Source organism: Microtus pennsylvanicus, chromosome 9, assembly GCF_037038515.1.
Source record: "Microtus pennsylvanicus isolate mMicPen1 chromosome 9, mMicPen1.hap1, whole genome shotgun sequence".
NCBI classification, from domain to species: domain Eukaryota; kingdom Metazoa; phylum Chordata; class Mammalia; order Rodentia; family Cricetidae; genus Microtus; species Microtus pennsylvanicus.
In genome coordinates this window covers 51,482,523-51,497,621 of record NC_134587.1, presented here as the reverse complement: position 1 = coordinate 51,497,621, position 15,099 = coordinate 51,482,523, and the positions used below count along the sequence as shown (strand labels likewise).

At 38.7% G+C, this 15,099-nt stretch overlaps 1 protein-coding gene across 1 annotated transcript; it reads left to right on the top strand.

Moving 5' to 3' along the window:
* Nucleotides 1-6,856: 6,856 nt before the first annotated feature.
* Nucleotides 6,857-7,840, top strand: LOC142856836 (olfactory receptor 1f45-like). Its single transcript, XM_075984481.1, has one exon. It carries the CDS (start codon nucleotides 6,857-6,859, stop codon nucleotides 7,838-7,840), a length of 984 nt encoding a protein of 327 aa, XP_075840596.1.
* The last annotated feature ends 7,259 nt before the right edge of the window (nucleotides 7,841-15,099 follow it).

The following is a 15,099-nucleotide window of genomic DNA, read 5'->3' as shown; positions in this document are numbered from 1 at the left end:
AAAATGACTTATCTGACTTCTATACGAAGTCATGTAACCCATTTTCTTCCTAAATATAGAGTTACTTTTATATCCTACAAAATGATCCAAAGGTTGTCACTAGTAGTTCTCATCTATTCATTTTTCTTTCTGACTTTACTGATTATAAGAACTGTTTCTGATTTTACAGAATAAGTCTTTTTTTAACTTTTGAGAAACAAACAGGAATGTGAGGTGGTTGGTCTGAGTTTCCAGTTTGTCTGGAGTGAGAGATGCCTAGGACTGTTTTAATGTGTGTGAAGGCACCTCCAGAAATTGTCAGTGGGCAGTGACTGCATGGGGTGAGGACAAATCTGTCCTGAAGAAAGAATGCATCCTAAAATATGGAGACTGTCCAGATAAAGAAAGAAAGTGAGATTAAGGTAGCACAGTGTAGGCAAGCCCTTTCTTTACTCAGTGACTGTGTTCATTGTTGTTGCCATCCACTGAAATCATCAGAGTTCACCTTCTTTGATTTTTCAATGTGGACTCAATATTAGTGACTGTCAGGGAGTTTCAAGGATTTCACTGCTGGAGTTTGAACTGTGGAGGGGTCAAGTCTCCTGCACAGAGAGCCTGGTTCTCTGTATCTCCAGCATGCAGATAACCTCTATTGGATTACCTGCTTTTATTGTATAAACTAACTCAATAAATCCCTCTTTTGAATATATACATATTTCCCATTGCTTCTTTAGAAAATCCTATGTAATACAAAAGGGAAAGATGAGTAGACACACTAAACACAGAAGTATAGAACTGCCTTCTAAGGCATGGATGATTGCTGACTCTAAAACCCAGGACACACCTCATATAAAAATGTAGTATAAAAAGGATAGTTTTATCAAGGCCTTACTATGAAATATGGATTTTGAAACTGATTAGCCTTTAGTTTGGGAGAGAAGTTACACACACACACACACACACACACACACACACACACACACCTCTGTCTAATCTATTTCTGATAGTCTCAATAGAGTTAAATGGCTATGTTTATATCATCATCTTTGCCTCAAGGTAAAATTCTATATAGAAATGTTCAAAATTCTCTGGAAATCAAAATACTGTAATCAGGTTGAGTTTATAAATTAAGATCTATATGAGACTAAATAAATATGCAGAGAGTAGGGTAATATATTTTGTGAAATGAAGAAGTATTACAGAGTCCGTAACATGTGACCAAGATATCTTGTATCCAGTCACAGGATGGAAAACTAGAAGCTATAGCTACTGCAGTGGGTAAGAAAACACACACACCACACATGCACACAAACACACACAGGCATGCACACACACATATCTACTTTACAATCAAGGCCTTTGGATTTCATTAGCTGCTGTAGAAGAAAATCTAGCCATTTGATACTTAATATTATTTCTGAGCCTGTACTCACTTCATCCAGACATGGTGAATATCTCCCATCTCTCTTTTCTTTTAACTTAGCTTATCATATGGTGTTTTCATTCTTTTGAAGTTTTGGTCAACCATCTTGCCCTCTTCTATCGTACTCCTTTATCCCTGCTTAAGATGTCCATTCCACAAATTCCACTTCTCTTTTCATATTACTAGCTCCCCTCCCTTACAACAATCTTCATTGTACCTGAACCTTTTCTAGTTTTCTTAACATGTAGATAGTCCAGGTTAAGCACAAAAGTGGAGAGATTTGAAGGTAGGATCCACACATATGAAAAAGAACATGATACTTTTCTTTTTATCTTTCTGAGCCTGTACTACCTTGCTTAGTATATTTTTTCTAGTTTCATCCATTAACTTGCATCCATTGAGGGAAGCTGTCTCTCTCAAAATAAGGAAAGTGACAGGAGAAACTCAAATACTACCTGCAAAAAAACAAAAACAAACAAACAAATGAACAAACAAAACCTAGAAGGTGCCATTCCTTGGATCTTTTAAAATAAGTCATTTGAAGTAATAACCATCATTCCCCCTTTCCCTCCTCTTCCCAAATCCTCTTATGTTCTCTCACATGTATCATGCTCCCTCTCAAATTCATGTCCTCTTTTTCTTTGTTACACATATGCGCACACATGCCTGCATACATTCATACGTACATATATATGTACACATACACACACGTGTCTAAGTATGTCTAAAACAAATAATCAAATGGCTAGATTTAACCCAGCAAGGTATGGAATTTGGAAAGAACAGGAAATGATATCCCATGGAGATGTGGTCATTGTTACAGTTGTCCTGTTGCTCTCTCACTAATCTTCATGCCTAACACCCAATTAAGTTGAGTTATAGTATTTGGATTCATGAGAAAACTCTAATTACAGGAAGAATATGCTTTGCGAGATGACTTGGAATCAGCTTCCCCACGGGTTCCTTCTTGCCCAACTTTTGAAAGCTTACAAGACTGTGATAGTGTCCCCCAAAGGGAAGAATTTCCCTGCAGGCTCAATTGTTTGTAGTTTTATGGGTTTTTCTCAGAGGTGTGGTAGCATCTAAGCATAAAGAAGGAGAGCATGCAGGTTTGTGAGTTACAGCCCTATCAGATACAGGAAGGTGCAAGGGGTTAATTCATTCTAATTAGTGTTTCTTCTGAACACAACTGGAGTCTCCAGGGGTTCAGAGAGTCCCAGAGTGAGTGCATGGATGTAAGCCTGGTTTTATTGTGATGAGCTACCCTCCAGAGAGGCTTTCATGAAAAATGATAAGAGAGGGTTTTAAAGAACAAGAGGGAAGGTAAGTCTGTTTACACCATTAACTTGGTGTAGCCCCTAAAACAATATGAGATTAACATTATGTCCTGTCCCAAAGTAAATTGAAAGGGGACGGAAATTAGAAAAGTAGTGACATTGGAACTTAGAAGGTCAAAGAGAGTCGAAATGTGAGATAAAATAGTACAGCCAATGGAAGGAATAAGGTGGAATAATTTCTAATTATACTAAAAATGCATTTTTGAGTGAAAAAAAGGCATAAATGGATCAAAATGTTGGCAATTAAGAATAAAGGAAGGTATGGAGAAATGTGCTGAGGATCTAGGATTGTGAAGCATGTGACAGAGCATCTAATTTATTTTGTGAGGATTTTGGAAGATATGTTTTTGACATGGTTAAAAAAAACCCAGAATCTTATTTTTGTACCATAGAATTAGTCTTCAGTTTGAGAGGGTGAGTGGCTCCATAAGTCCCTTAGGAAAGTCTACTTCTAACATTTAAACATTGATCAAGTAATAAAGAGTGAGAACATGTCTGCTGGTGTTTTCACAGAACAGAAAAGTGAAGAATAGTAAGTGTTCTCCATGTCTCAAGATGTCCCTGAAGCAGCAGCCAGGAACTCAGAGACGATATACGGTCGTATGCTGGTTTCCAGGCATTCTTTCACCTCAGGTGTATTTCAGTTTACTTTACAGATTCGAAGAGTTTCAGCACTGTCTGTGTGGGTATCTTCTTATCTCTCCTAAACAACATCTTTTCTCCATTCTTTGCTCAGTGTCCTTGATAGCTACAAGTTGCTTGAACAGGGTCTACAGAGTTCAGAGTCTGATGTGAGTTTAATAGAGATTGGAGAACAGAAAAGAAACATAGATGGATTCTTGAAATTCACCAACAAGAATGTAACTTTTGTTTGCTACTCTCTTTGAATATGATTGTTTGAAAAACATGATTTTTCTTTACTTGAAAGAAAACATGCTGCACTATTTTATTGTTATCTTTATAAGGAATAATAAGAGACTTGTTCACTATTTCTATACTCTTGTCTTTTACTCTTCCCCAACAGGGACTTACTCCATCTTCTTTTCTTCTTGCCTGCTTCTTCTTCTTCATGTTCATTTCTATCTGTATGTTGACATCTGAGTTTGAGGGACTTTGAAGAAAAATAACATACAAGTTTCTTCCACTGATTTATGTGGATATGGGAAGAAATGAAGGCAAAATATAAACACTGGATAATGTAAGTTTTGTCTGTCTTTACAGCTCTCTCTTGTTTTATAGCTATGATCCTTTAAGATGGTCTGGCAATATGTGAATGAGAAGATGTAGGAAAACCAAAGTCCAGCCAGTGAATGGGGATGTGCTTGAGGAAAATATGACAAGTGGTGAAGAAAGCTGCAGCCAAATGAAGTAAAGTCCTCTTGGTAAAATATGGTGCAAGATTCCATTTGATGTCTGAGACTTTATAGGACAATAAATATTTAAAGTATTAAGGACCAATGACACAAAAGGATAACTTAATCCTTTTGTCAGTGACCTCCTTTTGGTGAGACTTTCAGTAATCATCTGTAGCTGAGATGACTTTGTTGTGTTTAACTTTTGTCTCTCCAGAGATCTCAGCACCTTAGGAACAAAGGGCAAGCTGTAATCATTAGGAAGCTTGACATTTCTGTGGAGTTCTGAGAGACAAACAAAGTAACAAGGAAATCAGACCTTAGAATACCAGGAAGGACTGTAGCAGAGGAGAACATACTTCTTATTGGAAGGGATGGCATGCCAGAGGCAGACAATTCAAGAGAAGGGTGAGGAAGATAAAAGGGAAGTGGTTTCCATAGAGTATAGGACCAAAGTGCATCTTTTCCAACATGAGGACTGAGCAGTCATCCTGGATAGATCCTTCTCTCTATCTAGAAATTCAGATCATGCCTGGCCATCCTTTGAGCCCAGTGAAAAATTGAAATATATGCTCTAGGAAAGCTATAACTATTAATTTACTTGTCTTGTGTCTTGCCTCAGAAGTAAGCCCCCACTTTCATTTGGGATAAGTTGCATGAAAACAAGCTTTCTACATTTTCAGACAGTAAGCTTTCATACTCTTTGGAGAGAATGGTATGGATTCATACTTGCAAATACAATAGCAGGAACAATTGATTGATACCAGCTATCTAAAACAAGGAACACACACACACACACACACACACACACACACACACACAGACACCCCACTGAAAAGAAGGAACTCACCAAAGGAAATACTTCCTTCATGGTATAAGAGATAATATGAAACTATTGATTTTCAGAGAACTGCACCCACACATGAGGAGAACAGCATTATATTGAAATAGTACAATAAAGCTATCTTAGGACAATAACATGATTATAAGAATAAATAAATATGAATCATGAATTACTGTGATTACAATCTAGTTATGGATGAAAAAAGAAATTGAGGTGGGAAACTTAAGGAAACAGGGCTTAATAAAAAAGCTTAATGTCCAATTAGCAATATTTTTGGGAAACTGCTGGAGATAAATGTGTACCATGGCACCTAGATTTCACATGAGTTCTGAGAAAGAAGTTGGGCCTGTGTGCTTGTGAAGCAATGACTTCCCGCTTAGCTGTCTCTTTACTCCTGTGTTCAAGGAAATATGAATTTTTTTCTCAGAAATGAACCACCCTCTTCATATTCAAAAAAATCATGCTGGGAATAGTGGCACACACCTTTAATCCCAGCATGCAAGAGGGAAAAGCAGGCAGATCTCTGTGCTTCAGGCCAGCCTCCTGTCAACTGTGAGTTCTAGGACAGCTAGCTGCATGGGAAGACCCTGTCTCAAAACAAACAAACAAAACCCCAAATTAAACAAAAAACAAAACAATAATTTTTCTTATTCATCACAGAATTAATGATACAGCATTTTTATAAAATTTAGGGATGGAAGAAATAAAATATCTAAGAAAACCCACCAGAAATAAACCCAGAAGAAGAAAGGGAGTCACACAGGCAGAAAGCTTCTCATTTAAGCTGAGAAACAAAATATTTTCAGCCACCAGGTATACACACATTTACATGAAAACATTCTTGACAAGCAAAGGTTGAGAATGCTGGCAGCTTCAAGTTACATTATTTATTAATTTATTGAATACATACAGAAAAGTTGATGTAAACCAGGAACCAAAGAATTAAAACAACCGTGAAAACTTGGAGGACAAAAGAAGTATGAGGCCCTATGAAGAGAATGGACTTTCATCTCTTGCAGAAAAAGGCCAAAGACATGATAACATGCAAGCACATGTATATCAGCATGTGGTTCAGAGACACAGATATACGGACCACCCAAAAGCTAAAACTAAACATGGAGATAGCAAACTTAGAACAATGACTGCTCTTTTATTATATTTGTTAGTATAATTATATCCTACTATTATTTTTGTGTATATTTGCATGCCTGTAGATGGGTGCTTATGTGAGTATATTTGTGTGTGTATTCACAGCATATGGAAAGTGGAGGCCAGAGGTCAGTCTCTGTTACCACTCTTCAGGAGCTATTGATCCTGGTTTTATGACAGTGTGTCTCACTGGCATGACACTGGATGGACAATAAGCACCACGATCCACTCATTTCTGCGTGCTTAGTGCTGGGATTTCAAGCCAGTGCCATCATGCCTGGCTTTCATTTCTGGGAATTAAACTCAGACCCTGATGATTGTGTCACCAGCATTGTATCTCTGTGGTCCTAAAATTAATTTTCTCACATTCATATAGAAATACAACATTTCATCAAAATATTTTTAATTATATACTGGCATAAAAAGTTAGGTCTTTGCTGTGTACTTTTAATGTATTTACAAAGAAAATCTGCCATGAAGAGATGTGAAGGTACCATCAACTGCAAGATAATATTTCATCAAAGCTTAACCACTGACAAAATAGAGGATTGTATTTCTATCCTCATCCTGAGCAAGTTTAGTTGACTTAAAAGAAGACCATTACAAAAGAACAAATCATCTTTCCTGATGCTTAAGAATAGGACTTTATCTTCATTCAAGTGAGTGACCCACTTAAGGTGAAGAAACTCGGAGATCTGTTGGACCTTGCCATCTTTCTCCTCCTCTTCCAACTCTGATATTCCCACTTTGTAGGTGATGTGGAGCATGCTTCATGGCCACTAAGAACAGAACAGAAGTGACTGAATTTATGTTGTTGGGCTTATCCAGCAGGTCAGAGATGCAGCCAGTTATTTTTGGAATTGTCCTAATCATGTACCTGATGGCAGTTATGGGCAATACCCTACTAGTAGTTGTTGCTTGCTCAGACCCCAAGCTTCAGACCCCCATGTATTTCCTTCTCAGCCAACTTTCCTTGATTGACATATCTCTAACAACCATCACGGTTCCTCAGATGCTGGTGCACACACTGTCTGTGGATAGAAGCATTTCCTATAACCGCTGTATGATACAGCTGTTCTTCTTTATGGCAGTGGGCAGCATGGAAGGCCACTTACTGGCTGCCATGGCTTATGACCGCTATGTTGCCATCTGTGACCCTTTAAGATACTCTGCCATTGTCAGTCATAACCTCTGTCTGCGAATAACATTGACCTCATGGGTTGTGGTCAGCCTTAACAGTCTCTTGTACAGTTTGTTGGTCACTCGTTTAACCTTCTGTGGCAACCAGGTCACTCACTTCTTCTGTGACATCACTCCTCTGCTGAAGCTCTCCTGCACTCGACCCGTGGTCAATGAAATATTAATCTTCACTGAGGGTGTAGCTGTGGTGGTCAGTCCCTTCTTCTTCATTTTGGGGTCCTACGTCTGCATAGGTGTTGCTATAGCCCGCATGCATTCAGTTGCTGCCCTGAGCAAAGCTCTGTCCACCTGTGGCTCTCACATCTTGGTTGTGTTGCTCTTGTATGGTTCTGTGATTCGCATGTACCTCAAGCCGTCCTCTAGCTATCACTTAGACCAGGATCGCCAGGTCGCCATCTTCTACACAGTTGTCACTCCTATGTTAAATCCACTGATCTACAGCCTCAGGAACCAGGAAGTCAAAGGAGCTCTACGGAGGCTTTTTAGGAGACTTTGCATCTCAGGAAGCTTCCAGCCTGCCTCCCAGACAAACGAAGAATGCCAACACAAATCCTGAGAAGCAAGGGCTAGTCTGAAAATACTGTTCTCTTAATAGTGTCTATGAATCATATACCTGTGAAATAATTTTTGCTATCAACACTCTCTTGGTTGAATTTGGAAAGAAGCAGATTTATGAATAAATCATTTTTAGTCCCTTTGACTGCCTGAGAATCTTATAATAGTCTAACTCTGTAGGTACTTTCAAATTACTGAACCTTTGAGTATATAACATTCAGGTCAACCAGATCACTCACTTCTTCTATGGCATCACTCCTCTGCTGAAGCTCTCCTGTTCACCACCTATGGTCAATAAAATGTTAATTTTCCCTGAGGATGTAGCTGTTGTGGGCAGTCCCTTCTTTATTTGTGGTTCCTATGTCTGTGTAGGTGCTGCTATAGTATACATGTATTCAATTGCTGCCCCAAGCAATCCTATGTCCACCTGTGGCTTACTTGTTATGGTTGTGCTGCAATTGGGTAACTCTCCTTAACCATAATATATTTATAGCCTCTCAACTTAACAACCTTTTAACAGACAATAAGTTCAATTTTATCATTTAAATTTTACCAATTTGTCTTCAACTGTTCTTCTGTTGTATTAATTTTGTGATCTGTATTAGACATGAGGTGATGATTTATAGATGATTGACTACATAGTTTTTTTGTTATTTTTTCATTTTATCTTCTCTTTATTTTACATTTCAATCATTTGACTACATATTTTTTTGAGGTGGATGAAAAAGTTTTATGTGGAAATAGAAATATCAGAAGCAACATATAGATGATATTTTAATATGTGGGACTGAATCAAAACTTACCAAAATGTGTCTCAGTGTGTGGGTGCACCCCTCCCGGTCCTGAGTTCCTTGCTCGTGCTCCGTCTCCTTCTGCTCCTGATTTGGACCTTGAGATTTCTGTCCGGTGCTCCAATGTGGGTCTCTGTCTCTGTCTCCTTTCATCGCCTGATGAAGGTTAATATTCATGAGGATGCCTATGTGTTTGTCTTTGGATTCACCTTCTTATTTAGCTTCTCTAGGAACATGAATTATAAGCTCAATGTCCTTTATTTATGGCTAGAAACAAAACAAAAATTAACTGAGAAGTGACTGTGTGAGGAAAAATCAGCTGTTTGTTATGTTAGCATCTTATAAAATAACATTTGCCAAATGGAGCAATAATTTTTCTTTCAAATGTAGTTGAAAGACCACTGATGGGAATAGAAATTATTAAATTTTTCCAAGATGTGGACTATTAACAAGCATCATTAAAGGTTAGGGAAAAAATTCCACTTATAGTCTTTTCATAATAATGCTGTAAGAGAGGAAGTAAAGGTTGTGATTATTGACATTTTGTAAGCATTTGGTTTTTTTTTAGACAGGCCAAAAGTTCTGTGTAAATGGGCTTATAGAGAACCTCTTATAATTTAAGATTGTTGTACAAAGTAGAGGGGTGAATATACATATTCAAGCAGTATTACCCTATAATGTGGACAATGCCTCTCCTAAACAGGAGAGTCTATTAAGTAAAATCCCAGAGCTAGGTATGGGATACCTCTCTTCCAGTTCAATCATTACAGGCTATTGTTATTGATCTTGTTCATCCACCAGAACTCGGTGGTAAGACCTTATTGCTGAAGACATCACATGCTTGAGCCATAGAAAATGGAGAAGTCAAGCTGGTTTGTACCTGAAAACTTCTCCCCTATAATTAGCATTTTTAGTGCCTCTGGGGGAGAAAGGGCAGCAATAGTTTTGCTGTGTTGTCAGGTTTTATGTCACTTGACACTATCTAGAATCATCAGAGCGGAGGGAGCTTCAGTTGAGAAAGTGGCCCCGTAAATGAGAACCAAGAGGAGCCAACCAGTAAACAGTAATCCTCTATGGGCTCTTCATCAGATCCTGTTTACAGGTTCCTGCCTTGCCTGAGTTGCCTTACTGACTTCCTCAGTGATGAACAATGATGATGAAGAATAAACTTAATAAACCCTTCCCTCCCCAAGTTGCATTTGATTATGGTATATCATCACAATAATAGTAACTTTGACTACTTTGAGATCTGCCCATTTGTTAACTGTGTGAGCTAAAAGGAGAACTGGCTTGGTGCAAAAGTGAAACAAATGTTACAGGAATAACTTTCTGTTTAATTTTTTAGCCTCACACCACAAGCCAGAACTCGTTCCTAGTGAGGTTAATTGGGCCAATAATTCGTGGCTGGGTAGTTCATAGACTCCAAGGAATATAGCACATTGTCATTATTCAGATAAATAGGCATATTATTAAACTGTCACCTAAGTACTTGATTTTATGTTCAAAGATTGCTGCAGCTTTTAGCCCTCATCAGAGGAGCTTCTTTATGCAGTAGATGACAATTACCATAGAGACTCAGAATTGGTCAACATGCAGAGAAAAGTTTGAGCTTGGTATCGTTTCCCTCTCCACCAGGCTCAAGGATTTTCAAGGGAGAGGGGACAGAAAGACTTTTACAGCCAGAAGTAGTAGATGAGTACTGGGTCAAGGAGGAGTTGGAGTGGGGTTTAGAGACAGATTTGACCAAAGCACATTTTATACATATATTAAATTCTCAAACAATAAACAAAGACTAAATCTAAGGAACACCAAGTTCTTGGTATATAGTAAGAGCAGAGTGAATGTAAATTAATATAATTCTATTTTTATTGAAACATTTATAGATGTATAAAATATCTTAAGCATAATTGTCCCCAACACCATCCTTCCATCTCCTCCTGACCATCTCCATAATATACCACTTTTAAAAATATAACCTACTGAATCCAACTGATTCTACCAATATATAAATGGCTATGAGGTTGTCCTCTGGGACAAAGGGAACCTCTTAGTGACCACTTCTCAAAAATATCTTTCCTGTAGCAGTCATTTCCAGCAATAGTTCACAGCTAAGAGTAGAACTTAGGAAACTCCCTGACTCTAGACTGCAATTTTTAAGTTTTACTTAATGCATTTAAGTGTTTTACTTGCATGTATGTCACATCTATAAAGTGACTATGGAAACCAGAATAGGACATAATGACTCTGATTTTACAGACTGTGGTTAGTCATCATGCTGGGAACTGAACTTGGGTCCTCTGGAAAAGCAGCCTATACACTTAACCAATGAGCCATCTCCAGTCCTCTTGTTAGAATTTTTAACTGTCTTGATCCCATATGGCTTTTGTGCAGGTATGCACAGTTTCTATGAGTTCATGTGGGCAGCAACCGAGTCATGCCCAGAGACAGCATTTCACCAAGCTCTTATTCTATCCTCCAGATCTTTTACTCTTTCTCTCCTGTCTTCTGGATGTTCCCTGAGTCTTGCTGGAGGCAGGGTTTATTTAGATGTCCCATTCATGGCTGAGCATTCAGAGTTGCTTTTTCATAACCCTTTGAACAGTTATGAGTCTTATTAACCACCGTCTACTGCAATTAGTAGCTTCTCTGAACAAAGTGCAGAGCAACACAAACCTACAGATAAAATATTTCAATCTAATCAAGAAAATGGTTAATTTCACCATCTTATAATCCCTTGCCCCATAAAGAGTCTTGCCACTATTACACTAGTAAAAACATCTTGCTTGGTCAATTGGGTTTGTGGCATGCAAAGAACAGGGATGGATAAGATCATTTATGTCTTTTCTCTCCCAGCAGTCAGCATAACACCTTCTACTTCTATAAAAGATGCTAGCAGGGAGAGTTTCCTGGTCAGTTTGATACTTATTTCTCTATGTACTATATACAAAATGAGTTGTGACTTCAGCAATAGCTATGGTAGACAATCAAGAGCAATGGCAGTAGCCTATGTTGATTTTGATGCCTATGGGGCACCATTGACCAATAACCTATAGGGAAACATTCTCTTCCTGGTATTGAGGTTTTTATTTAATAACCCATGTTCTTCAGGAGCACTGTTGTTCACCTGAGCAGGGCATCTATCTCTGTTCAACTTCCTGGTTTTGGTAAGCCAATTTCCATTAATTTACTAACTAGAGAGATTTCACAATGTTTCTGCATACATCCTTAGCCTTGGTTAATCTACCTACATCTCTCCTTTCTCTCACTCTCTTTAACCCCTCCCTGCTCAAACTTTTAGCTCCTAGTATTTCCTCTCATCCAGTTTATTTCAGAGGAGTCACAGTCAGACCTGCTAAAATATGAGTCAGCTTTCTCAACATTAAGATCAGTCAGTCAAGTCTTGTGTTGAGGGTCTCTTTCCATGTAGCTGCTGTATTCTTCTGTATATATTTTGTTTTGGTCAGGGTATGTAACATGAGACCTATTGCCTTGATAGGTTTTTAGTTGTCCAATACATTATTACTGGTTTAGAAGGTAAAGAGTATGTTAAATGTCTTCACCAAAACAAGCAGACAAATAAGCCATAAAAGGTTGGGAGTGGGTATGAGGAAAGTAGTTGAAATAATAGATTTAGTGGTGATCCTTTTATGCTTACATGTGCCCAAACTCATCAAATTATATACATAAAATTTGTATAATGTGTGTATGTGTGTTGCCTTGTACATACTATGTAAGTGCTCTACCACTGAGCTACACTGTAAAGATACTGATAAAATATATGCAAAAACTCATAGTAAATTCAATACATGTAGTAACAATAATAGCATTTTAATTAATAGTGTAAAGGTGAAATAATGGGGAGAAAGCAAAAGAATGCTATATAAAGTATTAGATATTTAACCTTCAAAGTATCACATAAGAAACAATTCGACACCTCAATGTTTTCTAACAACAGAAATTTTTCATTCCAAAGCCTACGAGCGTGTATCCAACACTGTGACTCATTTAGAGTTCTTTAATGTCTGAATCTGTCCTATTGTATATCTGTAATTCTTTTCTGTCTAGGAGTGTTTCTTAAATGCTAAGTGCTTCTTAATGCTTGCTAGGAGAAATATGGCACTGCTTGTCTTCCCCACCCAGTCCTACATGGCAGAGCTGTTCACTGCCTCTGAGAGCCATGTCCATTGCCCCATTTTTAGGCACAGAGCTGGTCTATGTTGCCATTAAGCAAGTTTTAGCACATTGCCCACAAACCCCATTTAAATGCTCCATAGCTGGACCTCATCAGAGTTCATGCTGACAGCAGGGCCCAGGAAGACAAAGTTTTCAAAACCACACAGCTATTTTTCTGCTATCACTGAATCAGTAAGACCTCTATTAAATGAGTCATAGCATGCCACCAGCAAGCAAAGCCCATTGGGAAAAAATGCAGCTAAACTTTGCTTTTTAGTGTCTAGAATTCCTTTCCAAGCTTTCTTAGGTTTTACATGGATTTAGTCAACCATGTTGGTGCCAATTTGTTGCATGGAGGCCACTTGATCATTTTCTGGATGCCCAGACTCCCACAGAAACCATATTATTTAAATCACTGCTTAGCCCATTAGCTCTAGCTTCTTCTTTGCTAACTCTTACATCTTAATTTAACCCATCCTTATTAATTTGTGCATCACCACGAGGTTGTGGCCTATCAGCAAAGTTTCAGTGTGTCTGCCTCCGAGGCAGTGGCTCCATGGCTTCTGCTTGACTCCACCTCCTCTCTCCCAGTATTTAGTTTAGTTTGCCCTGCCTAGCTCTGTTCTACCCTATCAGGCCAAGTCAGTTTCTTTAATAACCAATGGTATTCACAGCATACAAAGGGGAATCCCATGTCAGGGGAGAGATGGAGAGGGAGAGCTATGAGAGAGATAACTTGATAGAGGGAGTCATTGTGGGGTTATGGAGAAACCTGGTACTAGGAAAATTCCCAGCAATCCACAAGGATGATCCCAGCTAAGATTCCTAGCAATAGTAGAAAAGGTGCTTGAACTGGCTTTCCCCTGTGATCAGATTAGTGACTACTCTAATTGGCATCATAGAACCTACATCCAGTAGATGGAAGCAGGTGCAGTGACCCACAGCCAAGCACTGGGCTGAGCTGTCAGAATTCAGTTGAAGAGAGAGAGGAGAGACCATTTGCACAAGAGGTATGAAGACTGTGGTTGGGAAAACCACAGAGAGAGCTGACCTGAGCTAGTGGGAGCTCAAGGATTCTGGACTGACAGCTGGGGAGCCTTCATGGAACTGAACTAGTCTCTCTGAATGTGAGAGATGGTGATGAGGCTTGATCTGTCAGGAGGCCCTGGCAATGTGACCAGGACCTATCCCAGGTACATGAACTGGCTTTTTGGAGCTCATTCCCTATGGTGGGATACCTTGCTCAACCTGGACTCAGAGGGGAGGGTCTTGGTCCTGTTTCAACTTTGTGTGCCAGACTTCGTTGATTCCCCAAGAGAGGCCTTACTGCCTCTGAGGAGTGGATAGGGGTTGGGACTGGGGAAGGTAGAGGTAGGGGAAGGGAAAAGAGGGGGAACTGGGGTTGCTATGTAAAATGAGGAAAAATTCTTTTAAATAAAAAAAAGTGGAAAAAATGTGGTTGGTTTAAAAAAGTGGTACACTTAGTTCTGGGCACCTATTCAATTCTGACCCCCATAAATATTGTTATGTCCTTCCCATGTTAAAGTAGTTAACCTACTTTATCTGTCTCGTAGGGACTTGCAAAAAAATACAAACACCAGTATTGCCCTCATGGTATCCCCGGCAGTTAGGCAATGTGACGGTGACCAATTATTGACCAAACCCATGTGCCATCATAGTCTGAATTAGAGGTAGTGGTGCAAAGCACACGTGAACAGATCTGGTAATATTTAATTTTCCAACCATCATTGTTGGTTTTGGTGGAGCATAAATCTTCTCACTGGGAAGTTCAGAGATTAAAGCAATGTTTTCAGGGTATGTTTGACCATTTGGATTTGGGTTATGTGGTCTTTCCTATTTTTGTATTTTTTTGATACCTGGACCTAGAGATTTTTTTTTATCTCTACATAGCCTGTTTATAAACCAATTTCTCCACAGATTAGTCAGAATCACTTTATGGACACATAGAATCACAACTCTTTATTTAACCTCAATTGCAATGAAACCCATGCTGGTGTTTTACACTAAGTACATGGTTGTTCCCTTTGTCTTTTGTACTTCAGGCTTTATAAACACTTTATAACATTCTGATGAAAAAATTATGGATATGTGTTCAATTTAGATTTTTTTTAGGGCATTTGAAGTTGAAGCTAGGATCTTGCACATGCTTTATAAGTGTTCTACTGCTGACTTACATCTCCAGTCCTCCTTTTACTTATTTTGACACAGGGTCTAACTAAGTTGCTAAGGATAAGAATATCTCAGGTATATCTTGAATGTATAGTCCTCCTAACAG

Excerpts from the sequence above, each read along its gene's own strand:
- LOC142856836 (XM_075984481.1), top strand. The coding sequence starts at position 6,857 with ATGGCCACTAAGAACAGAACAGAAGTGACTGAATTTATGTTGTTGGGC.